A 24296-nucleotide genomic window follows, 5' to 3' on the forward strand; every position below is an offset into this window, starting at 1 on the left:
GTGGGAAATAACAGAAGGCTTCTGTTTGGTTGCCAGTTGACTGAATCTTTCCTTATACTTCCTTGCATTACTCTTTTCAAGGACTTTCCCTACCCCTTTGCTAATCTGATGAACAGAAACTTACCTCTTTTTGATTAATGGTGGAAAGTATTGTAAGCTGGAGACTGATACAGACTAATGGGATGCATGTAAAATGATTTTTAAGAAAGTATGATGAGGGTTTAATCCTATTTTAATCAAATACTGCCTCAACCAACCAAAAATAAGCTTTTATCACTCGTGCTGAATCAACCATATTCTGATGTCAGCAGTATTTCTCAGCAAGCATCTTATGTCCTCTGTGTAATAATACAGGGTGGTTTTGAGCATCCCACTGTTGTTGACTTTCTCCACAAACAGTGTAATGTGAAATACAAAGAGGCAGGAGTACCCCAGCTCTTCCCTTCACACAGAAACACAAGCTGGTGGCCTGTTCTTTGACACTAAAATGTGGCCTGCTGTTGGCAAGCTGGGGGCTCTAATAGGCAAAGACCGTGGGGAACTTTTCAGCTTTTTAGTCTGTCTGCTTCCATAAAGTGTGTTACGCAGGGAGGTACAGTTTTTAAATGTGGTCATTTTTAATTCCTGTCCCTGGAGTCTGGCTGACAGATTGGGAGTGCGGAGGATGGGAGTGGGCTGAAAAGACAAACTGAAACCACAGGATGTATACATACATTAAAATGGAGCAAAACAAAAATAAACGAACTTAGGTGAACACAGATGGGATCTGTTTCAGGGCCACTCTTAACACCTGTTTTAGATGGCCTGTGGTGAAAATCATTAGCTTAAAAAGATGCTATTTATGTCTTTCCTGAACCAAGTGTAAGCAAAGTCTCTCCAGCAGTCCTAACTAGAGAGAATGGAGATAAAGTTTTGGTAGATTTTTTCCTTTTTTGTTCTGAACAATACTATTTTCATTGCAAACCTTAAAAAAAAAAAAAAAAAAAAGCTTTGACACGTGTTCGTTTTCATACACTATTTATATTAGCTACAGCCCTTGTTTGGAGGACCATTGGCATTGATGTATCCTAAATATAATTTGTTCAACAGAGACTTAAAAATCATCAATGTGATTTCATAGGTGTAAATCTGAAATTTATCCACTGAATTTTGAGGTGTTACTGTGTATTCCCACTTCTGTAGCAAAGATCAAAACTTGTTGACAGTAGCTTTCTGATTTGAGAAGGCAGATGAACATGGGTATGTTTTATTAATTCACTTTGCTCTCCATGCTCATTTGGACAGGTCATACTGAAAGTAACATTTTGAGCTTTCCAAATTTTTTTATTCCATGTTGGCATTTGAATTTTGTTATGAAACCCTCCTTCTCTGATAATTTCTGCAACCTTGTCTTTTGGAGGAAAGCATTGACTTTTCCCTATTTCTACCAAACTCTTCATGGTTTTATCTTTGTCTTGATGATTGTTAAACCTACTTTTTCCTTTAAACATGCAAAAGAATAAAGGTTTTGAGAAGAGGCATTTGTAGTTTGATTATTGTCAAAAATAGCAGTAGAATAGAATGAATAGAAAATTAAGGAAAAACTTCCTTTAATGCATCTTTGCATGTCAGCTGTAGGAGAAGTGTGATCATAACAACGGTGGTAGTGGATCAAGGGTTGGACTTGATGATTTCAGAGGTCCTTTCCAACCCATCTGATTCTATGATTCATACTTGGAGGTAGTGATGTAGTCTAATGGAAAGAGCAAATGCCTGGGAGTGGGTTGCATTCTGGCTCTTCCTGTCTGCTCACCTTTATAAAGTATTTTGAGATTTCTGGGTGATAGAAAGACCTAAGTATTATTTAAGCCTGCTTAGTTAGACAGTGGATTTTACTCTGTATTATTTTCTGATTTGTGTATTACATGAATAGGGTGTAAAACTGCTAGGAGAGCCTTTTGTTCTTGCACTCTGGTTCTTTCCTTCGGCCTTTCTTTTCTGGCACACAGTAGATATTTGTGCAATTAGGAGGTGCATAAAGAGCAAACATATTGAACCATGAACAACAGCTAGTTTTTTAGATGCCTCTGGAAGAGCGATGAGCCCCCTGGTGTGTTACTGTGGGGAAATGACAGGTGCATGCTGTCCCATGATTGTCCATGTAGCTGGTACTTCTTCGGTGTCCAGCAATGTACTCCCTATCCCATTTTGCTAAAAGGCCACTGTGTCCTCTCTAAACAGTGACAACAGATGAAAGGGTAGCTTAATCGATGACAGATCTGTATTTATGACTTTAATAGTATATGTGCCACTCAAAAACGTAACCTCTAGGACAGGACTTCCAAACTTCCACCATCACAGAAGGATCTTTCGTGCTGTGCAGTGACATGGCTGCACCAGACCCCTCTTCTCTGCTGACTGTGTACAGAAAACCTGTACAGCAGTTCAAGCAGCATGGGCTGCCCAAATACTTAGTTTGCCTTTCCCTCTGGGATGAGGGTAGCAGGCCGTATTTTTCCATATCAGTTTGTAATAGCTCACTTAATACAAGAAACATGCAATGTAGCTGCAGAACCTTGCACTAAATAGTCATCTGTAACTGCAAGTGAAGATTTCTAAAAGCAGATCACTAATCTGGAAAAATTGTATGTATTGTGTTAAAGGAAGTCTCTGAGCCGAAAATAGATGGATGTTGGGAAGAGTAGTCTGGGGAATTGTCACTATACGCCTGCTCCATGACCTTCACTAAGCATCTGCTGTTTGCCACTGGCCCGAACAAGCTTATAAGCAAAAGTGGCCCTTTGGTTTCACCTGCTGTGGCCGTTCCCCCAGATACAGCAGAGCACAGATGACCTGAATATGTGTATATGCATGGGGATAGCTGAGTGGACATTTACTGTGGAATATGTAGCAGTGGGGACATTGACTATATCACAGCATAATGCCTTTTCTGATCGTCTATCTTTTTTTTTTTTTTTTTTTTTCTGGCTGTGTGTGAAAATGCTGTTGACTACTTTGCATTAGAAAGTCCAGCGAATTCAATAAGCTTGTTTACCTCTTGTTCTTTGGGTGTCTTCTGTAGTGAGAACTTAGACTTCTGCCCTATATTTGCAATTCAGTCTGTCTGGTCACCCGAATGCCATAGTGGTATTATTATTATTATTATTATTATATTATTTTGTTTGTTTGTTTGTTAATTCTTGGTTAGTCCACAGCTGTAAAAATAAGGCTAGACTGTGACGAAAAGTGATGGTCTTAAACTTATGTTAAATAAATAGTCTCTTATCACATCAGAAATGGAGACTGGACAGTTTTAATGCAGTTTTAATGTCTCACTGAGGGGGGATGACACTTCCATTCAGTGTGGAATGTGAATACTGCCTTTGTGACTGGCAGAATATGATGTTATCCTGTGGCACAGTGATTTCACCTGCTCATTTTTAAGGGACTGTCTCACCTCTGAAGCCTAGGAGCTTCTCCGAAATATTTAGCTAGTTTGAAAACACTATTGTCTCCAAAATATCCTTGTCTAGAGTTTCTACAAAGTCTATAGAGGCTTGAAGCATGATGGTGTTTTTTTTATTAAGCACCTGCTTTCTTTGCCTAGCTCAGTTATGCAGCAAGGTTGTTTTTACAGTACTAAGAAGTGAGCAATATATTCCATATGCCACCAAGCTTTGTAAAGAATCTTGCTGATGACAATTTCACAGCTGCTGAGAAATAGGCCAAGCCTTCCCTATAAAGTGACAGTAAGGAAAAGAATATCTCTTCCATTGGGATTGGCCATGCATCCTCCCCAACTTTTTCCCTCTTGAAGGAAAATGCTAGCCCTTCCGAACCATGTAACAACAGATGGTGGCAGAAACCAATTTCTACTGCAAAGCCATTTGGTCAGGAAGTATAAAAAAATGTTTTGGAATTATGAAAATGAATTCTTGGCTGCAGGGCTACCAGCAGCCTACCAGAAATGAGACATGAAGCAAGTGCTTAACAAACCCAAGAGCCTGCTTGGCCCTGAAAGAAATGGCTTTGGTCACACATTTTGGAAATTAAAAACTTTAGATATGTGGGGTTTGGACTTCAGAAGTGTTCTGTGTATTATGGGTGTTATAAAAATTAGGTTCTTTATTTCTAGTTACTGATTGCTTGACCAACTACCAAGAAAGTAGCCTTCAAAATATGCAGAATGACCTCCAGCTGAGACAAGCTTAATATAGCTCCCTCTGGCCTAGTCAGGTGGAACCTTCCCTTTTGGCTCAGCTGATTTGCTGCCCACAGACCATGAAAGTCCCAGGGCCCTGGTAATGTACAGGGACACACAATTAATGCAGAAACAGCACAGGCCTCTCTACTGATGGGTTGTGTTTAGTACGTTGTGTGTGTCTGTGAGTTGCTGGATGGAGCAGGTTCCTTTGGTTATTCCTGTGTCTGACCAAATGTGTCTCTTCAGAGAGCACTTTGAGAAATAGAATTTGTTTCTTTCTTTAAGTGCACCATACTTGTCTGTCTGTGCCATTAACTCTCTGAAATAAACAGCAACACGTTTTTTCCTCCAGCACTTCTATTGTGAGTCTTAGCCGCTCGTATAGTGCCATACATTGAAAATGGCTGGAGAGAACTCTTCATAGATGTGGAACATGAACAATACTGGCTGAGCCATCTTGTTTTATCTATTCTGTTATAAATGTATACCAAATTATACGGTAATGTCATGTCACCAGAAACACAGAACAGATGGAAGTATCTTTCCACATATTGACTCATGTTACTCTGATGAAAGGAATTTGTTTCTCTCCTTCTGTCAAGCCTGCTAGCCTCTGGCAAGGGATGCAACCCTCAGCGAGGGGAACTTTACCAATAATGTTCAAGTGACCATCTGATTTAAATATACTGTCATTGGCCAATATAGTTAGCCTGCATCAACAATCATTTGGAATAGCCAATTCTATTTCTTATGTTGTATAAGACAACTTAAGTAATGCTGTTCCAGATTCAGGAGACCTAAGGAAATTTACCCTTGAGGAAGTAGATATTCAGCTTTTATAAGGATACCTTGAAGGCCCCAGTATTGGGTCCTTTGGAGACTAATCCTAATAAAGCAAGTGCCAGGTCTCTGAACTGTGCTTTATTATAGAAAAGTGACACCCTCAGAACATGGGTTGTAAGACCTGTGTATTAGCTGCCAAAAATAGGGTTTCCAAAGCACCAGCAAAATCCTGACAAATAAAATAACTATAGTTGTGCCATGAGCATCTGAAATGCAGATCCCCTCCCTATTTCTGTTTGTTGTGAGTGGTATTTGACTTGATGAGAGTGCAGTTCTCAGATTGAAAACACGTGAAGCTGAAGTCAAAAGGGAGTCAGTGTAATCATTAACTGACTCACCTTCTGGATGTGACAAGTAATGAACCATTCTAAACTTGCCTGGAGCTTTCTTTGGGACAATACCCACAGGGGAAACCCTCTTACGCTCAAGTGAAGCGTTATCAAATGGGCCCTCTATTTTCCCCAAATGCCAGCTCTTTTCTGTCTTGTCTCTAACCACCTGAGGACATATAACTGCTGATCTCAGCATTTGCATCTTAGGGCTTGAGTACAGGGTAGTAAAATCCCCAACACAGCCTTTTTTACAAAAATTGCATATGCTTTTTGTTTGTTTCTTTTCTTCTTACTAGCCTGCTCCCACAACAGGGAAACGTTTTATCTGCCCGTGCTGGGATTTTCATGTTAGCAAACCTCTTTAACCAGCATTTGGCTCTTTCCATTTTCTTACTTTGATTTGGATGACTGCCTGAAGCACCTGCTAATGGCCTGAAGCCTTCAAGCCGAAATTTGCAGTTTGTGTCCCACACTCACTCTGTTTTGTTACCTGCCTTCTGGAGCACCTGCTCCACAGTTTGGGCTCAAGAGCGTGTTCTCTACCTGCTGACAGCAGCGCTCCTCACAACACTGCCTCTTCTCAGCTTTGTCCTGCTCTCTCCCTTGCTCTCTGTAGTCCTTGCTTCACTTTACCTGTGTCTTCAAGGTAACATCGATGCATCCTGCTTGTTCTAGTGCTGGAGTGAAGAATGGTGTTTCCTCTGGTACACAGGAACAAAGGTGATGCAGAAGTAAATTGATCATTGTGGTCATCCTAAAACCTTCACCATGGCATTCACTAGCAGAGTTTTTTAGTTTTTTAAAATAGGTTACAGGGAAATTATGAGCCAGGGCAGCTTGCTGAAATCAGCTTGTAGGTCACTTGTTGGTCAGAAGCCAAATGACAATTCAGTGTTCAGGAAACATAGGACACAGGATGGCCACTTAACAGAGAAGGACCAAAAGAAACCCAAAAGTCCTGAGGAATACTTCTCCCTTTTTCATGCTCCCACTGCCTTTTGAGGATCCTTTGTATGCTTTTCCATGAGGTTGCTCCTCATGCCTAAACATAGGGAAGGCTGTTAGAAATAGCTCCTTAAGCTGTGTTTCATGTGAAAATCCTCCTCCCTGTCAAGGGCCAATCCTAATGGGGAATTTCAGAGGTAACAACTTTCAACAGGGAATTTGCTTTCCACTTTGCCTTGGGAAGCATTAGTTTTTCCCAGAGTCTTGATCTGTGCCAAGGGTATCATTAACATGGACCTTCCCTTTCCGAAAAGGTGTATGTTTCTCTGTTAGAAGGATGCTGTTAATAGCGACAGAAGAACCCAGCTATTGGTTTCCTGACTGTGGTACCTGCCAGCCCCTTTACTGGCAGGATCGTCCCCTTCCCCAAGGAGCTGTATTCCTTAATACAGCCACACTATGCCCTCCACCCACCTTCCATGTTGGTGCTGAGTGGGACTTTTCCCAGGAACCAAAGCATCTTCCTGAGTGCCTGGGCTGCAAACTGGGGCTTGTCCAAACCAGGGACATCTGCTCTAGCAGAACTGGGCAGGGCAAGGGCTTATTTTTTTTTCCCTTCTCGCTTTCCTTTGGTTGCCTCAAAATAACCCTAATTAATTTTATGGAGAGTTTAGTGTGCTCCCATCATGGGATTGCTCTTTGTGCGGATCTCTTGCATGCTATATTTAGGTATGGTTTTTGGAACACCATGTGACCCGAATCAGATAACTTCTGAACTACTAATCATGTCTTTGACACTGACTCCCTCCATGGCTTTGGGGCATTTTACGGTTGTTTTCTTACACAGAGAATGAAAAGAGATATACTTATCTGCCTTGTAAAAGCTGCTGCCAGGCTTAACAAATATTTAAGACATTGGTTTAGACTAAACTTCATTTTATTATTTCTACTATAGTCTTAGTTTTATTGTTTCTTACATGTTTGACTTCTGAAAATGATTTGTTACCATCTTAGTTTTTCTTAGTGGGTGCCCCTGTTTCATTATTTAAAAAGAAAGAAACAAATTTCTTCTGTGTTTGTAGATGAAAATAGGGCAGAGGGAAAAAAAACAAATGTCCTCATTTCCTGCCCCACACAGGGGGGCATTTCTCCCTTTGTTTTCTAGTTGGTCAATCCAAGCCCAAAACATTGACCTGAACTATTTCCTCTTGTGCTATGTCCCTTTTTTTAACAGGGGAAGTTAGTTATCTGCTTGTTTTTTTCCTGATTTTTCAAGTTACACACCCTGACTTCTATCCTGTCCTCATCCACTGCTTGAGGCCACTCAAGCCCTGGAGGAAGCTGAGCATGGCTGGGGTTTGGAGCTTGTCATCCATTTCAAGGCATCATCTCTTTGTTGCTTATGTCCGTAATTGCTGCTCTCTGTGTCTTGAATACTTCTGCAGCAAGCTGGAGTATTGGCATTTCTTCTGGCTTCACCTTTTTTTGCCTTGGCCCCTTAAGGCCTTTTCATGGGCAAATGGATCAAAAGATGTGTTTGGCCTTCAGTAGCTGAAAAGGAGCTCACTTTGAGCAGGTAGCTAGTCAGATAAAAAGTAGGAGAAATTATGGGAATATTTCTCATCCTTTAGGAAGCAGTGAATAGTGAACAGAAAGGAAGAGAATCCTTCCTTATTGTAAGTCAAATTTATTAAGTCTAATTATAAATAGTAGCTCTCCCCACTTTTTTCTTTAATTCCTTCAGAATTAAATCCTTTGCCCAAGTGCTTATTCTTTCCCTCCTACAATAGCTGTATAAAGCAAAATAATACATAAACCAAAAATCAGCCTTGAGAAAAAGGCAGATAATGAAATCTCTGCCAAATAGACTGCAGTATGTGACTGTCAGAGAAAAAGACCAAACATTCTTATATTTGAATCTCTGAAATGTAGCTGCACCAGACTAGTTGGGGAAAATTTGTTTGAAGATGTATTACGTTCCACGATCAAATGGAAAAAATGGCACCTGTCATCATATTTAGAAAACAGCTGGGTAACATGGCCAAGTGCCATAGTCTCTTTTCACATGGCCTTTATGCTGAAACCATCCAAGCTCCATTCTCAGCAACTGGAGAAACCCTGTGCCTTTAAATGGTTATAGAAACATCTACTTAGGGGCCAGCTCTTATTGCAGCAAAGCCTGCTTCTGATGCTTCTAATTAGCAGTTAATGGATTATACTTTACTTTTATAACCAACCCAGCAGGCACTCTTCTATAGTATTTTTCAGCTATTTTTGGTAGAAGATATATGCAATTGCACTGCTCTTCATGCTTTCATTTGGAGCATGCAGAAAATATTAGAAATAAATCACTATCTGAGATTATTTTAGCACTCAAATGCTTAATTTAAGTCCGATGAAGCATTTCCTAAATGTATTTTCTTTCATCTAATATCTTAGAAAAACTGTAATGGGTTAATTGCCCTCTCTGATCTAGATTTTGATGCAAAATCTCCTAAATACATTCTTATTGTTAATTAAAATATTTATATACCCAGTGAAAAGCCTGGCATTTTTAAACTTGCAAACACAGCTCCAGTATGTACTCATTTAGGAAAAAATGGTTTTTTAGCTGAACCCAGTACAGGTACATGCAGAAGTTTATATGCTTCAGAAGTTAGATGGGCTTGTAGGATCTAATAATTTTTTTACTTGCTTTGAATTAAAATAGCAATGAGATTAGTAGCATTAAAGATTTGCAATGCTACATATGTGTGTGTGCACATATACATGTGGGTGTATATGTATATACACAATATATATAGAATGTATACAAACCTGGGTATGTGAATATATATCTTAATAAAGAAATAAATTTACATATGTTTTAATTGGAAGATTATACTATTTGCTCCTTCGGGAATTAATTTTGGTGCCAGTTTCTAGCAGGAAACCTAATTCAGTGAGACTGACTGCCTTTGAATGTGCTCTCTCTGCTCAGGCCACACTTCCAGTAGGACAAGGTCTAACACTGGTTAAACTGGAACAGGAGGGGGAGCTCTCACAGCACTGGCCAGGAAAGGGGAAGATGAGGTACCCAAGCCTAGGAAAAGAGTGGTAGAGGCCACCAGCTGCAGGTGAGATGTGCATCACTCTTCTCCCACTTGCTGTGGTCCCCTCACCAAAGTGGTTTCTCTATCCCTTACCTATGTCACAAAAGAGAAAAAAAAAAAGGAATTGATTTAAGTGATGAGAAGTTTCAGGCTGGTTGATGAGAAGCTCAACATGACCCAACAATGTGCACTTACATCCCAGAAAGCCAACTGTGTTCGGGGCTGCATCAAAAGCACCATGGCCAGCAGGTCAAGGGTGGTGGTTCTCTCCTCTACTCTGCTCTGGTGAAATCCCAACTGGAGTATTGTGTCCAGCTTTGGGGTCCCATCCCCAGCATGGGAAGGATGTCTGCTTGTTGGAGTGAGTCCAGAGGAGGCCATGAAGAGGGACGACTGGAGCACCTCTCCTATGCAAACAGTCTGAAAGAGTTAGGATTGTTCAGCCTAGAGAAGAGAAGGCTCCAGGGAGAGTTTATAGTGCCTTCCAGTATCTAAAGGTGGCCTGTGACAAAGATAGGGACACACGTTTTAGCAGGATGTGTAGTGATAGGACAAGGGGAACGACTTTAAACTGAAAGAGGGCAGGTTTAGATGAGATATTAGGAAGAAATTCCTTATTGTGAGGGTGGTGAGGCGCTGGAACAGGTTGCCCAGAGAAGCTGTGGGTGCCCCATACCTGGAAGTGTTCAAGGGCAGGTTGGATGGAGCTTTGAGCAACCTGGTCTAATGGAAGGTGTCATTGTCCATCACAGTGGGGTTGGATCTAGGTGATCATTAAGGTCCCTTCTAACCCAAACCATTCCATGATTCTATGGTATTCACGGCTTGCAGCAAGGGAAGTGTCACTTGCAAGATTCTTGCTTTGAAAGCATATTTGTATTCTCATCCTAGTGCAACACTGCACTTGCTAGCTACAAGAGAGGCACTAAACTGGTACAGTCATGTTTGTTAAAGACAGCGAATTTCAAAAAAATTATTTTTACACTATTATTTTTACACAGCAAATGCTAAAAAGAAAAAGAAGGAAAGAAAAAGAAAAGGTTAGATAGTGGTTATTGTGTGAAATAGCTCCCTAACTGTGATGGGACATAGGCAACTTACTTTCTGTCCTGGTTTTTGAGGAGGATGGGTTTGGGCTTTTCCTCTCAGATATAACATCCCAGTGGAGTAGGAGAAGTCTGGCTGTGCAGGAGCTGAAGAGCTGTTGTGTCCCTGTCCCTCAAAGTCCCTGCCTGTGCTGTAGATGGAGAGCAGAGGGAGGTCTGCTGGGCAGGGCCACCTTGTTCCTGAAGCAGGTCCTCACTCTTTAATTAATTTCCTTTTCCAGGTTTTTCAGGATAGTGCAGCAGGAGATGACTCCTTGCTTGAAGCAAGGCCATAGTCAGGCCTCTATACAATTGTTCATGTTTGCTCACTTGTAATCAGATGAAGCTATTCTGACATGCTCAAATGTGCTGTTACGTTTCCTTTAAGAAATAATGAGATTCCAGTATTAACCTTTATTTTCCCTCCTTAAAACAGCTCTGTCTCCCTTTGAGTCTGGTAGAAGCTCTGTGTTCCCCCAAACTTCTGCTGAGGTAAAGTCTGTCTTTGTGCCTGCACTATCTCATCATAGTGCATTGTAAGAGATGTACCAGGAGCACAGGATTAGCTTCCCCTCAGTCTCTATCTGAGGTGTTGGTCAAAGTATGTGGCTCCTTAGAGCTACACTTCCAGCCTCCATACTAGAGCTGTGAAGGCAAGTCTGAGACATCCTGAGATCTGCATCAGCCAGAGCTCTGGGGTTGCCCTTCTGTGTTTCATCCCTCAGCAGTTTGTGCCAGGCAAGCTAAGCTTAGTAGGTGAGGTTATTGAGGAGAACTTCATCCAGAAGAATAAGGCTCCCTCAAGCAGAGTTTGGTTTGAGTTCTCAGAAGGTCAGCGTGGGAAGCTCCCCATAAAAGCTGAACTTTGATGTTGTCAGCCAAGACAGATTCAGAAGATTTGGGAACATTTTTTTTCCTTCTTTATAATTATATGAAATGCGAGAGACCTGTGAATAGGGTATTTTTAGATTGTACTTTCAAATATACAGTATTATAGTATGACAGCAAATTAAATTAAAATTCTTAACAAATCCTTTTTTTTTTTTTTTTTTTAAGAAATGTAGTGAACTTAGTGGAAAGTTTGATGAAGAGCAGTATGCCGCTCTGCAGTGCACAGGAATTCTGTTCTTGTGACTAAATTAAACATCAGTGGTTGCTCTCATTTAGATTAACACTTTTGGAAGTTCTTTTTTTTAAAGCTAGTGGATTGGACTTCTAATTTTAACTCATATGGTTTATAATTAGAAACATTTCCAAACTTGTTTACAAACACCTGCACTTGACAGTGTGTGTCTGCAATTTTAGAAGGACTCACTTGTCATTTCCAATAGGGGTTGAGAGGGCATCTGAGTTCTTTGTGTTTGTACAGTTAGTTTCGGGACACTGGAACAAAAGTGCATTTTTTAAAATAAGGGTACAAGCATGTAATGTTTTGTGAGGGGGCTGCGTGCACCTGATCATCAAACAGGTCCTGTTGACTAGTAGTGGATTATTTCAAAGTCAAGAGGGTTGTTAGTTAGTGGCAATTTGGAGCAAGACCTAAACTGGCACCCAAAGGAGAAATTCCAGTAACTAATTTTAGCAGTTGAGTCTCTCAATTGGAGAAGATGGTTTACAGGTTTTCTGGTTTTATCTATACTTCAAACATATTACTTTCTTGCCAGCTATACTTCAGAAGTTATTCCAAAAGAGTTTAAAATGACTTTTGAATAAATGTTTGCATTATTTTTTCATACAAATTTGAAAGTTGCTGAATGTGCAGTGGAGCATGGGTCCCCTTGCACTTGAGTGGGATGTGTGTGTTACACAAGTCTACATGCAACTTGTTTGCAGTGGGGTGAATATCAGTGTGTTACTCGTTGGTCAAGTCTATAATCACGTTAGAGGTAATCAAAATACTTTACCAAAAAATATCCCTTCAGCTCCTCAATGTGCATATTACATCTGATTTTTAGCTGCATCACATAGGTTAACAATGTTGCTTATCAATTTCTAGCATAATAGGAAAGATTATCGTTGCTAAAAATTGATGCTGCGTGGGAGGAAGTCAGGAAGAACCCTCCAAATCAACTTCAAGGGTACAACTGAACCAGAAGTAGTCAAAGCAGACTTAAGCAGTAGTGACGTAAAGTGTCCTATTGATTGCTTAATGCTCATGTTGTTATTAATTAGTATGTAAACCTCTGGTTAATTAGACCAGCCTGTTTGGGTGTTATGTCCTCTACCAGGAACCATGGTCAACCTTAGAAAACTCCAATATAGGAGAGGATAAGGAAGCCGCAAAGCAAACTGGGTTTTGTTTTCTGCTGTTTTAGTGTCCTAAGAAGCATGGACCTGGATCCGGGTGGGGAATCCATGTTGGTGTCAAAGAATCATGTCCTCAGAGATGCTTACTCTCTATCAGTTTCACAAAGAGTGGATATAAGTGGAATTAGGTACCTAAATACCTTTGTGTGTGCTTGTTCTTTGAAGATAAACCTGTAGTCCGCAGCCTGTATCTTGTGCTTGACCCCTCTGCAGAGCACACAGCATATACTCACTGGGGGGCTTCTCTAAAGCAATTCCCTATAAGTAAACAAACAGATAATTACATGAAGCTTTTGGAGTACAATGCACATGTCTGAAGAATTAGGTTTTTCCATCTGTAAAACAGCTGTGTCTCATATCTGTGTTTCTGAATTCCTTTAAGGAAATATAATTTTAACAAGCATTCACTTTCTGTGTCAAACAGGCTTTTTTTTTTTTTATTTTTTTAATTTCACTTTTTAAACAAGTAGGCTAGCCAAAATTATGATGTTACTTAGATACTCCACAGCATAACTTCTTAGCAAGTATGACTGCAATTAATAAATTGTGTTACCGTCTTTGAAAGTAGCTTCAAATACAGCTTACAGGCTCTGGTGTTGTCAGGGTACCAGTTGATCAGAGTTAGAAATACACGACATTTTAGAAATTGCTAATGATTCAAATACAACCATAGAAACCAGACTTAAGTGGAATTTAATACTGCTTCGAGCTTAACTAGAAACTTCTCTTTTTATGGTGAATTCTGTCTGGAAATAGCACTTTCTCAACTGATGTACCAAGAGAAATGTCGCTTCATGCCAGTGTTTTCAGTTTTCCTCTATTTCTGTTTGCTTGTGTCAGCTCTATGCCCACTTTCCTAAGTGTTAATGTGTAGAACCATTTCCAAAATGTTAGAGGAGGCTCAAAAGCAAGATCTGTGCAAGTGTAGAAAGATCCAACTATCCAGCAATGCCTTGAAAACAGGCAAAAAACTCTTTGACGTCAGAAGTCTCGACTGACTGTGAAGTTAGCGACAAACTTTCTCAGACGTACATGATAAGAAAGGAAGACCTCTGTGGAACATTTGTAGACTTATCTAACCTGCATAAGCCTGACCAGTTCTTTGGTGTGAATCTTTGGGTGAAGTAGAGTCTATGGTGTACTCACGAAGCAATCTGTTCTCAGAATAATCTGCTTGACTCCCGTAGGGAAATAGCATGGAAAAATCTTTCTTTTGGTGCATTTAAAGGGGGATACTGTCTTCCTCAGAAAGTGGTAAATAAGATAAATACAGGAGTCATAAAAAAAAAAAAGGGCTTCAGAGTTCTGCTTTTGTTCTTCTTGTAAAAAACATCTCTCACTTCAGGTAAAATTGTTACTCCTCACAAACTGTCATGGTATGCCTACTACTATCATGGTATGATTGAATAGTTTGAGGCACAGCATGCATGGTATATCAGTGTGATTTGAGAGTTGAATTCATATCCATGTAACTGGGCATATGAAGGCAAATCATATAGCATCACATACCATGAGAGAGGAAGCTCTGGGAGGCAGTATCTGGTTGTGGTTAGAAATCAGCTGGGATGTAAGGTGATACCTTTTATACCGACAAAGGGAGTTAATGTAGGTTCCCAGCCCATGAAATCCCAGCATTGAAGTTATGGTTGCATCCCCAGGGCTGGGACACTTTGCAGATCCCTGAGGTGCAGATCCTTTGCCTGTGTCTCCCATGGTACATAGCTACAAGCCAGTCTTTAAAAGTCCGTAAATAAGTGTAAAACATGCATTTTTCATAGAAGTCATGATGGTAAAGAGGGACTGTGACTATTAATGTGGCCCAGTGCAAATAACCTGTAACTTAAATTTTTGGATTTTTGTTTGTTATTGGTGCATATGTTTTACATGAGCAGCTTTTTCATATTTCTGAAGTAATTCCATGCCATAAAAATACGTGGTTTTCCTTCTTAAAGAAAGTGCTTTTTGCCAGTTGAGCCCCAGCTGAAGAGACCTAGAGCAAGTGTATACGAGGTGAAACTGCTTCAGCATAACCTGCATTGGTTTAGGGGAGAGTTAATGATAAATTTATTTTCATGACCTGTCTGCCAAATATTTGTACACTAATTAGGTCCTATTTTGAGGGCAGAGCATGTGAGCTTGTAAGGAACCCCTTGTACAGGGTGGGAAGGGCAAGAGGATTTTTGTCCCTAGTGAGTGCAAAACCCATCTTTTTTATGTAGCATCACCTAAATATGTGCATTATTTTTAAGTAGCATATGAAACCCTGGGCTTATATGGAGGCACTTCTTAAATTAGTTCATGTGTGTAGCTGTAGCCAGCTCAGGTGTTCAAGTGTAGAGCACTGGGGAAGAAACTGAACTGACTCAAAGCACAGTCATAGTTTTAACTTTATATAATTTCTTTCACAATCCAGCTGAAAATTACCTTTATTACTAGTGTCAGGGCCTGTTGTATAAGTGATCCAGCCATGGTGCTGGTTGGTATCTTGCTTTTCACTTGAACCTCTCTGCGATACAGGTCTTGGAGGAGTGAGTGCCTGGTGCAGTCTCTGCCTGGCTCCTTGGTAAGTCATTCAAGTCTGTCTTTCTGTACAGTCACTTTTCAAAATGATGAGCAAAAATAAGGAAATTTTTCATAGAGTGCTTTAAAAGAGAGCTGCTAATCAATTTTTCTTATTATTTTATGCCCTGTGATTTTTACACCACCCCCACCAGCTGGTTAATCATGCAAAAGCTGAACACTTCATTAGCCAGAACATGTTTGCCCATGGGCATTTCTGTAGTAAATTAGTTCTTTCTATTTATACAGGTAAGTCATGGCCAAAAGTCTTTAAGGTGCCAAAGGTAAGGGTTCGAATTAATTCTTTTTCTGAGTTTTCAAGAGAACTAGGTTTAACTTTGTGTGCTGTTGATTTGAAATTACTTCTGAATTAAAGATAGTGTGGATAAAGGAGCATTCTCAGGCTGTTCTGAAATACATCGTGTCTTTCTTGATCTCACTTTTAGCCTTCGTAGTACAGCCTGCCTTAAAAAAAACCCCAAAACTCCCAAAACTCATGCATGCACCCACTTATATATATACATGTATATGTATATGCACAGTATCTATGCAGAGACTCTGCTTCTTTGATTGGCATATGGCATATTGACCTGTGTTTTTCCTTTCTTACTCTGTGCCTTTTAAACTATTAATTGAAAATATGTGGTTTGTAGATGCTTTTTTCCCTCAAATCAAATGGTGCCCTCTGAAAGCCTGGTTTAGCTCGACAATGAATTTAGCTTTCAGGCTTTGGCCATTGCAATATTGTTTGAATGCCACCATTTCCTGCAATCAATGTAATTTTATATCTACTTGGAATAGAAAGTCAAGATGGTGATTGCCTTAATTTAACTCAGTGTTGTATTCATTAAGGAGCTGATCCTGAATTCCTTTCAGATCAAAGTCTGTCTTGATTTCAGTGGAACCTTTCAGTGCACAAGGTGTGCGGTAGCCTTCGAAAATGTTGTCATTGTGACTACTGAATAAAACTAAATGTGTTGCTAAATTTAGGCTGTTGCTCATGTCAGCTTCCTTTTCTAAATGACGGTAAGTGCATTCCATAAATAGTATGCCTCTTATGTTGTCATATCTCTTTGGCTTGCTTTGCAGTATTTTACAGGATATTTGCAAATGAATTTTGTGTTCAGTAGGCAGGGGATGAAAATAACACTACTCATTGGGACTCCATTAACCCGCAGCTAATGAGGAACCATTTCGAGGGCTGGATGAGTGTAATTCAGATTAGCCTGCGTGCCAGGCTGCTCTGCTCCCGCTCAGGCTCGCACTGTGCCATGCTCCCGCCGTGCTCCGGAGGGACGGAGCCCAGAGCGGCACAGCTGGCGCTCTGACACAGACTTTTGCCGGTTAAGTTTTCCCGTGCTTCGGTTCCCCTTTTGGAAGGTAGGAGAGGGGAGTGAGTGTGTGTGTGTGTGTGTGTGTGTGGGCATACGCATAGGTAGGTGACAGTGATCTTGACCTCCATGGTCAGGTGTTTTGAGATGTAATGAAATACTCTACAAACCCAATGCTTGTGCTCGCTTGATAGCATTGTTACTTGTAGAAAAGGGTACTACATGATGACAGTAAAGGTGGTCCAGACTGGCCCTTAATTAATTTTATTTTCAAAATCTATATTAGTGACTGTCATGAGGGCACCTGGGCACTTTACATCAATAAAATAATCAATTTAAAAAATGTGTAGACCAGAACTCTGTGTTCACTAACAAAACTCCTGTTCCCCGTTACAACTAAAGGTCAGTCCAAGGCTGGCCAAGCAAGCAGGACTTTCATTTCTGCGCCTTGGCACTTGCCAGACGGGGCTCTGGCGGAACACCACCGGCAGCAGCTTCCAGATGCCCGTGGTCTCTGCAGAGAATGTCTCGCTGATGACCGATGACTTGTTAACCCCCTGCAAGTCTCAAATTGGTTTCAGGGCTGAAGGAAAAGATGGGGAAAGACTAGTTCAGAGGCCAGTCCCAATTAAAAATGTGACTTTGCCAGTTGTGAGCAGTCGACTGAAATGCAGGGAACAGGGACGTGGTGGAGCTGTGCGCTGGAATAAGTGAGAGAGGAAAAAAAAGGCCTTCTTCTGAAGAACAGGCTAGAGATTTCCTAACTGAAGGAACTTTATTGATGATAAATGTTACATTATGCAAGCTTAGCAAATCCTCTAGGAATATAATGCTTCCCAGTTTTTTCTTAACGTTTGTTAATATTTTATGATACCTGTGCATTAAGGGCTAGTTCCTGCAATGTTTAAGTGAGTTTGGGCTGTTAAATTGCCTTTATGGACTTTTAAAAAAACAATACTGGTCACCATGGATTAGCTAAATTCCCAATCACACTTAACATGATGATGATATAAAATCAGCTTGTTTTTGTGTTTCATGCATTAAGTGAGCATATGTAATTAAATTAAATGTTGTTGCAAAGCTGCATTTTGTTTATTTTTATTAGTACATTTGGGGCAATAATCCCACTTTAATACAAATTTAATTGTGAGAGCAGCACTGAAACTAGGAGTTCCTGGATGCTGACATAATTTTTTGAATGTGAAATGAGAATATATTTTCATGTCTTGAAATCCAATTGAGCTCAAGCTGAGTTTAAAAATCCAAAATCTGATTCAGGAGAATTCAGTCCCATCTGGCTGGTGGGTAGCAGGTGTGCACTGTGTGTTTTAGGGAGGGAGGTGATTGCAGGGAGTGAAACATTTCTCTTTTCCCGTAAAGCTTTAATTCCAGTTTAATGCTGTGGTCTGAGGCTCTCTGCAGTTTAAGTTCTTGTGTAATTACCTACATCTATTGTTGGTCTTCATTTCTAGACAACATAATGGTGATGGTTGAATGGCAGAAGCAAGTAAGTGTCCAGAATTACAGAGAAATATGGTTTATAATTGTCGAAGTTTGAATTTATTTTCTGATTACACCCAAGTCCCTTGTATGAGAGAGTATGTTTTTACAAATTGATACAGACGTGATCCTTGAAGACTGAATGAGAAAGGTTTCATTGGAGCATTTGTTATCAAGGGCTTTTGAGTGTTGTTACATGTTCCCACAGCAATATAGAGAAGGTTTCTTTCATGTATATGTTTTTATAAAGGAAAAAAAAAAGTATTATGCAATATCTGTTTTCATCCCATAATACCGTAATAGACAGGTTCTACATTTTTTATTATTGCAATTATAAGGAAGGAGGATTTTTTAATCTTTAAAAGTATTTTAGCCATCTATTGGGTACTTTTTACTTTGTAACCTTTACAAACTTCTCCCAGCCTCTCTCATTTTCCTTTCTCTTTCCTTTTCTTCATCTTTTGATCGGATACTGCCAGTTACCCCCTGCCTCTGCCTGGAAGCTTTTTGCTTAGGAGATTCAAGAACCAGCTCTTCCCTGGCTTTTGTCACTAGCTATCAAGTCATCTCCCTTTTACACTCCTATCAACTCACCCTCTTCCAACTTTTAAATATTTCCTCTTGTTTTTAATTGTCATCACTGCTATATAACTTTGTGCTGGAAAGTCTTTCAGCACATGAGGTTTTTATGGGAGTTGGCATGCAAAGCACTACTTACTTAATGAAACAGGTAAGCAAACATACCTCTTTTATAGTTTTTAACTTCACATTACTACAACAGATGACACTTTGCTACTGTATTTCACAGGGTTTTTTTTCATGGTGAACTGAATTTCTGACATAGAGTGGAGCTGGTGCTGTGTTGCCAAGGGAAGTCCATCTGGTTTGACAGACAAAGTGATAAACAGTTCTCTGGACATCCCTGTAAAGTTCTCCCTTTTATTTGTTTGCCTTATGAAGTTAAATGGAAGAGGTCACCCCCTTTGACAGAGCAAATTTTCTTTTCTAGCAATCGGGCTTTGCAAGAAAACATTTTTTATTAAGCAAGTCATCCATACCACACCGTAGGCTGTTTGAGTGTAACAGTATGTTACAGTCTGCAAAGTTAATGCAGTTAATATTCAACTGAACTTTTGGGGGGTTGCTAATCCCTTAGGCGGGCTTAGCAGAAAGGGCAAACATATTTATAGCGCTTTGAATCAGACTGCAGTGAACAAGTAAGAGTATGTGTTATACCATGCAAATGTTACACAATTTCAGGAAAGCTCAGTGCATAATCATCTTTTAATAGTATTTAAGTTGATGAAATATCTCGTCTGTAAGCAAGAGAGTTGTTGGTTCAGTGGACAACAGGTCTGTTAAAATGAAACTCTGTGGAAGTTCTTGAGATTCCTGTTCTGGTGATAAGTTCTGTAGGTTCTGAACAGATTTATGGGCTGTTTAATTAGGAGCTAACTGTATTCTTTAAGCTCTGTCATTTGTATTATTCCCTAATAGGATTTCGTTGGACTTTGTCACATATCTGACTATGACTGAGTGTGTGCGGGGTTGTCAATAGCCTGTTCCATGTAGACCATGGTCTCCTACTGCCTTTGTAGAAGTAAAAAGATCATTCCTGAATAATATTTCCTCCGGAGTGGAAGTGTGACAGTGGGTAGAGTTTGCTTTGGTTAGAGCCTTGGGCACCCCTGGCAAAAGGGACAAAAGGCATGAGTTGTGGGGAAGTCATGGAGAAGCTGAAGTGCTCAGACTTGAGAATGTCCAGCAATGGGGGTCACATTTCTGTGAGACAGAAACTCTCCACATTTATGTCATGGACAAAACTTGTATTGAGTGTAAGGTTATATGAAAAAGCACTGTAGGCCCTGTAATGCTACCATCCCATCAGGAGGCGAAGACATTATTATCTTAGATTTTCCACAGAATTTGATTCTGTAGAGTTTTTAGTCTTAAGAAATAAGAGATCTGTCACCTGGTAGTCAATAAAAAGTAATTTTTACATTTTTTTATTTTATTTTATTTAGAGATATACTAATGCAATTGCTAACAGCTGAAGTCTGTATGGTAGATTTTTAAGGTAAGCTTCTGGTGCCATACCAACACAGAATACAGGCCTGACAAAGTGGCCATTCTATTCTAGTTAAGATTTTTATTATGTTTTACATTTTGGCTATTTCTTCCATTTTTTCTAGATATTAATTATTAGAATGAGTGACTCCAGCATGGAACCTGATCTTAAAGGGGGCTCAGGTGCCTCAATTTATACACGCACTCAAGTTACTTATTAGTTTGCCACCGTAGCTGCACCCACCCCCTTCCTTTTCCTTTTGTTCTTTGTGAACCACATTGGCTATTCATTGTCCTTCAGACAAAATAATTGATTTGTCAGAATTTTTAGGAAAAATGGAAGTATGTTGATAAAGATTTTCAAACCTTTCTATTCGTTATCCTTTCAGTAAAAAAATAACATGACCGAATTACCAGAGTAAGTTAAAATTTTGCATTGGAGTTGCTTATATCTGAAGTACCTGAAAATAGCTAGTTTATTATGTACAAAATTTGAAATTCCAAAATATATTAAAATATTATCTCAAAGGTCAAAAGCCTCTCCCAAGAAAGGAAGGAAATTAGAAGGGAATTTGGTCTGTAATGGTGTGATGTGGCTGACACTGATGTGGTTTCCTTTGGTTACTCATCCTGCATTTCCCCAGCTTGTCATTGGATCAGCTTCCATGAAAATCCTAAGCAACATTCAACCTTAAACCTTGCTATCTGTAACATGATCTTGTGACATTTCTGTCATTTGATTAAGCAGCAAATACAAAAGTCCATAGCACAGGCCTGACTTCACAGAATATGTGGTGAAGGTGTGCAGGGTCTTCGCTACACATCCCGCAACCATCTTGGAGCTTAGAAACAGTCTGCAGGTTTATTACGAAAACAAAGAGTTAACGTCACTGCGGTGATGCTAACTGTGTTAAAAGGTAGGGGTGTGTGTGTGTGTGTTACTGTGCTGTACTCTATACATTTATTAGCTCTTTTTATAGTACTGTTCCCAGCAGCATTCCCAGGAGCAGTCCAGGTCCAATCGGGACTGGCATGCCATTGTGCGAGGTGTTGTTCTAATTCATGTGTAAATGTGGAGTGGTTGCTGCCCTGAGGATATTACAGTGAAATTACAAACAGGATAAAAAATAGGAGGAGTTGTGGAGAAGGAGGGCAGCTGCAACCAGGTGCACTTGTCTGGCCGGGGTTGTGATACCAAGTGATGGGCATTTAATTCATTAGAAGTCAGCTGCCTTCAAAACAGTTAACCTCGCTGTCTTTTGTTTGTGCCTTATTTATTTAAGCAGAAATGTAGAAAGTACAAAATTAATCGTTCCCAAGATCCTCCTATCCGCCTGCTTTATCTCTGGCAATGACCAACCCCAGGCACCTCAAGGAAAGTTGTAAGAGCCTCACAATGGGCAGACATAGGATAATCTTCTCTCTACACATTCTCATCCTAATCTTTCATTATTAGGGATTAATTTAAGCTTTGAAGCATGCGATTTAAAAAAAAAAATATATATTTGTTGTTCCCCCTCCTCCACTGTCAACCTTGTTTAAAATATGAAATATCCTTCCAAGTCCATCATCTGATCTGTTCTTGGGGCAATCCTACCTTCTTCTTGGTGTGCTGACCAAATCTGCAGCTTGGGAACTGCCATGGTGGTTTTGCTTCCTCTGATGCCAGAAGGCACTGGTAGATCCTTTTCCCCAGGGAGGTGGGAGAAGGCAGAAGCATGTTGAGCAGTTATGGCCTGGGTGTTCACATGTCACCGTATGTCCAAGCTGTGATGCTGCAGCTGGATGTCTCTCCTTTCTTTTAATATTTTAGTGGCTAATTTGCAGTAAAGCAGAATAGGAATAACCATAAATAAATCTGGGAACCTTTGTATTAATTTCTTTTGCTAGCTGTGTACATATGAGCAGCTTGCCATTTGCATATGTGAATCTTGTCATAACAATTTTGGGAAGTGATTTGCTAATAATCAAGTTCTCAGAACAGCTCTAAATCAGTAATTGATGTAGGTCTGGATAAAGCAAGCCTTCCGCCTGCCTATTTTGTGGAGCATTTTTGGCAAGTTTCAAGCTAGTGTGAAAACTAGCCATCAGAATAAAATTTAGGACAGCTGGGATGCTTTGCAGTGAAGACTTTTGGCTCCACAGTTCAAATAATCACAATAGCAGCTCAATTTAGCCTTTGGCTGGGTAGGTTTGGCAGGGCACAATGAAAAATAATTATTTCATGGCCTGCTTATTTGTCCCTTAACAAATAAACTCTCTGACCTATGCAGGCTTATGTAAATATGCTGCCGTATGTGGGGTTGTAGAACACTGTTGTGTCCCCATTTGGAAATATGTTTTATTTTGCCCTCATGTTACAAACTTCTTTTAGAGTTCTGCTTTGGAAGCAAAGAAAGGGATAGGATGTATCAGCTACTGAAGCCCAGACAGCTAGGCAGAGATTCTAAAAAGCCATCTAAGAGTCTTTTTTTCTGAAAACACGTCCATTAGTATGCAGTGTTTTCACTGCTGTAATAATAAGAGCAATCATGATACGAGCAAGTCCGTCTCTTCGCAGCCTTCCCACGCGGGATGGAGAATGACAGCTCCTAAAGCATTTGGATATTTGCCTGAATGTATGCTTAGCTAACGGCGGTTCAACTTGCTCTCCATCTTATGGCTTCCTGGATATCTTTCTCAATTGTTTAAGTGACAGCTTAAAATGTGAGACTTGGAGGGGGGAGATAAAAGCTTAGCAAAAGGCTTTTTGTGTGTGTATTTAAGGGGAAGTTTTATTACACTTGATGATGGAGAGATGTGCCACGCTATTTTCTGTTCCTACAATTTTAGTATTTGCACTTTCTGTTGTAGTGGCAGCAGCCAATCCATAACATTGTCTTTCTGCTTCCCCTTCTGGAGAGGGGAAAATACACAGAAGAATACATATTTTGTCTTCTGACACCACCATTTTGGTTCTGCAACAGTAAAAGAAAGCCCTTTTTCCAATGATCTGAAAGATCTCTCTAGAACATCTGCCTTTACACACTCATGTACATACGCACGCACGCACACATGCACACATGCACAGGCTCTTGCTGAGGTGGCTATGATCTGTTTTTAATAGTGGCACTTCTTCTCAAAGTGTCATTTAAAAAAACATCAGCAGTCATGTCATGCATCGGGATGAATTTCTAAATGTAAATGAGATTCTCTCAGTAATTTATTTACATTTGTTTTCAGCACAACAAATGAGACATCACGTAGCTTCATAATTTCCCATGACCGAGTCACCAGCATGAGGTGTGTAATTTACCCTGATTTAAGATGCTTATCTAGAGGTTCTTGCAACACTACCTGGTGGGCTTTTTTGTACTACTTTTTGCTGGCTTTTAACCCAAATACTTCACCTCCTTCTTTGTTTTTCAGTTAAAATGAAGTATAAATGTATCTGCTTCTTGAGGCCTTTTTTTTCAGTAGAGCTGAGAGGGATGCCTTGATTGCCTTTTTTTGTATATTATTTTCCTGGCTATTTCCTTCTCGTTTGGTAAAAATCATAGAGAGTTTCCAGAATGTATTTTGATTTACAGTCTGATGATGCAGGAAAGCAATACTGATCACAGACATTTCTGATGGAAAAGTGTTTGTCCAGACATGAAACATGAATGGGAAGCATCCTGCTTTTTTGTTTGTTCTCAGCTGAAATGCTAAATCTTAGGCCTGTTGTTGGCTCTGCAACTTACTTTGAGTTTCTCATCTGCCTGTAGCTGAAATGATACTTTGATTGAGAGGGGATGTGAATGCCAGTTTTCAAATAATGTGGACAGAGTAATGTACTACAAAACTCATTTAGTTTAAACCTGTAGTTGGACCATTTAGATGTCTAACGACTTGCTTGAGTATTTCAGGTAGGTAGATGATTAAAGGTGCAATGTACCATGCATACAATGTTGTACCTCTTATCTTGCAGACTTGGTTAAGGCTTGACTAAAAAATCAGGGCAATGGCTTTTGTTATTTTGCAGGTTAACAGAACAGGAGAACTGAGATACTTTGGTGAAAGTTACCGGTAAG

At 39.9% G+C, this 24296-nt stretch overlaps 1 protein-coding gene across 28 annotated transcripts in view; it reads left to right on the top strand.

Moving 5' to 3' along the window:
- The window catches only part of ESRRG (estrogen related receptor gamma), a 397162-nt gene that overhangs the window by 37419 nt on the left and 335447 nt on the right, over positions 1-24296 (top strand). For 4 of the 28 annotated variants that reach the window (XM_064648194.1, XM_064648213.1, XM_064648184.1 and 1 more), the window contains exons 2-3: positions 15305-15350; positions 24248-24291. The exons of 10 other annotated variants lie outside the window; for them this stretch is intronic. Coding sequence is in view for 4 of the 18 variants with exons in the window: in XM_064648184.1 (XP_064504254.1) it covers positions 15305-15350; positions 24248-24291 (90 nt within the window). In the remaining 14 variants the exon portion in view is untranslated. Of the gene's footprint in view, positions 1-15304; positions 15351-15595; positions 15631-16222; positions 16727-23466; positions 23527-24247; positions 24292-24296 lie in introns of those variants that run through there. 14 more of the 28 variants (XM_064648195.1, XM_064648212.1, XM_064648187.1 and 11 more) reach the window with 7 other exon arrangements.

The sequence above is a fragment of the Pseudopipra pipra genome, chromosome 3 (assembly GCF_036250125.1).
Source record: "Pseudopipra pipra isolate bDixPip1 chromosome 3, bDixPip1.hap1, whole genome shotgun sequence".
NCBI classification, from domain to species: Eukaryota; Metazoa; Chordata; class Aves; order Passeriformes; family Pipridae; genus Pseudopipra; species Pseudopipra pipra.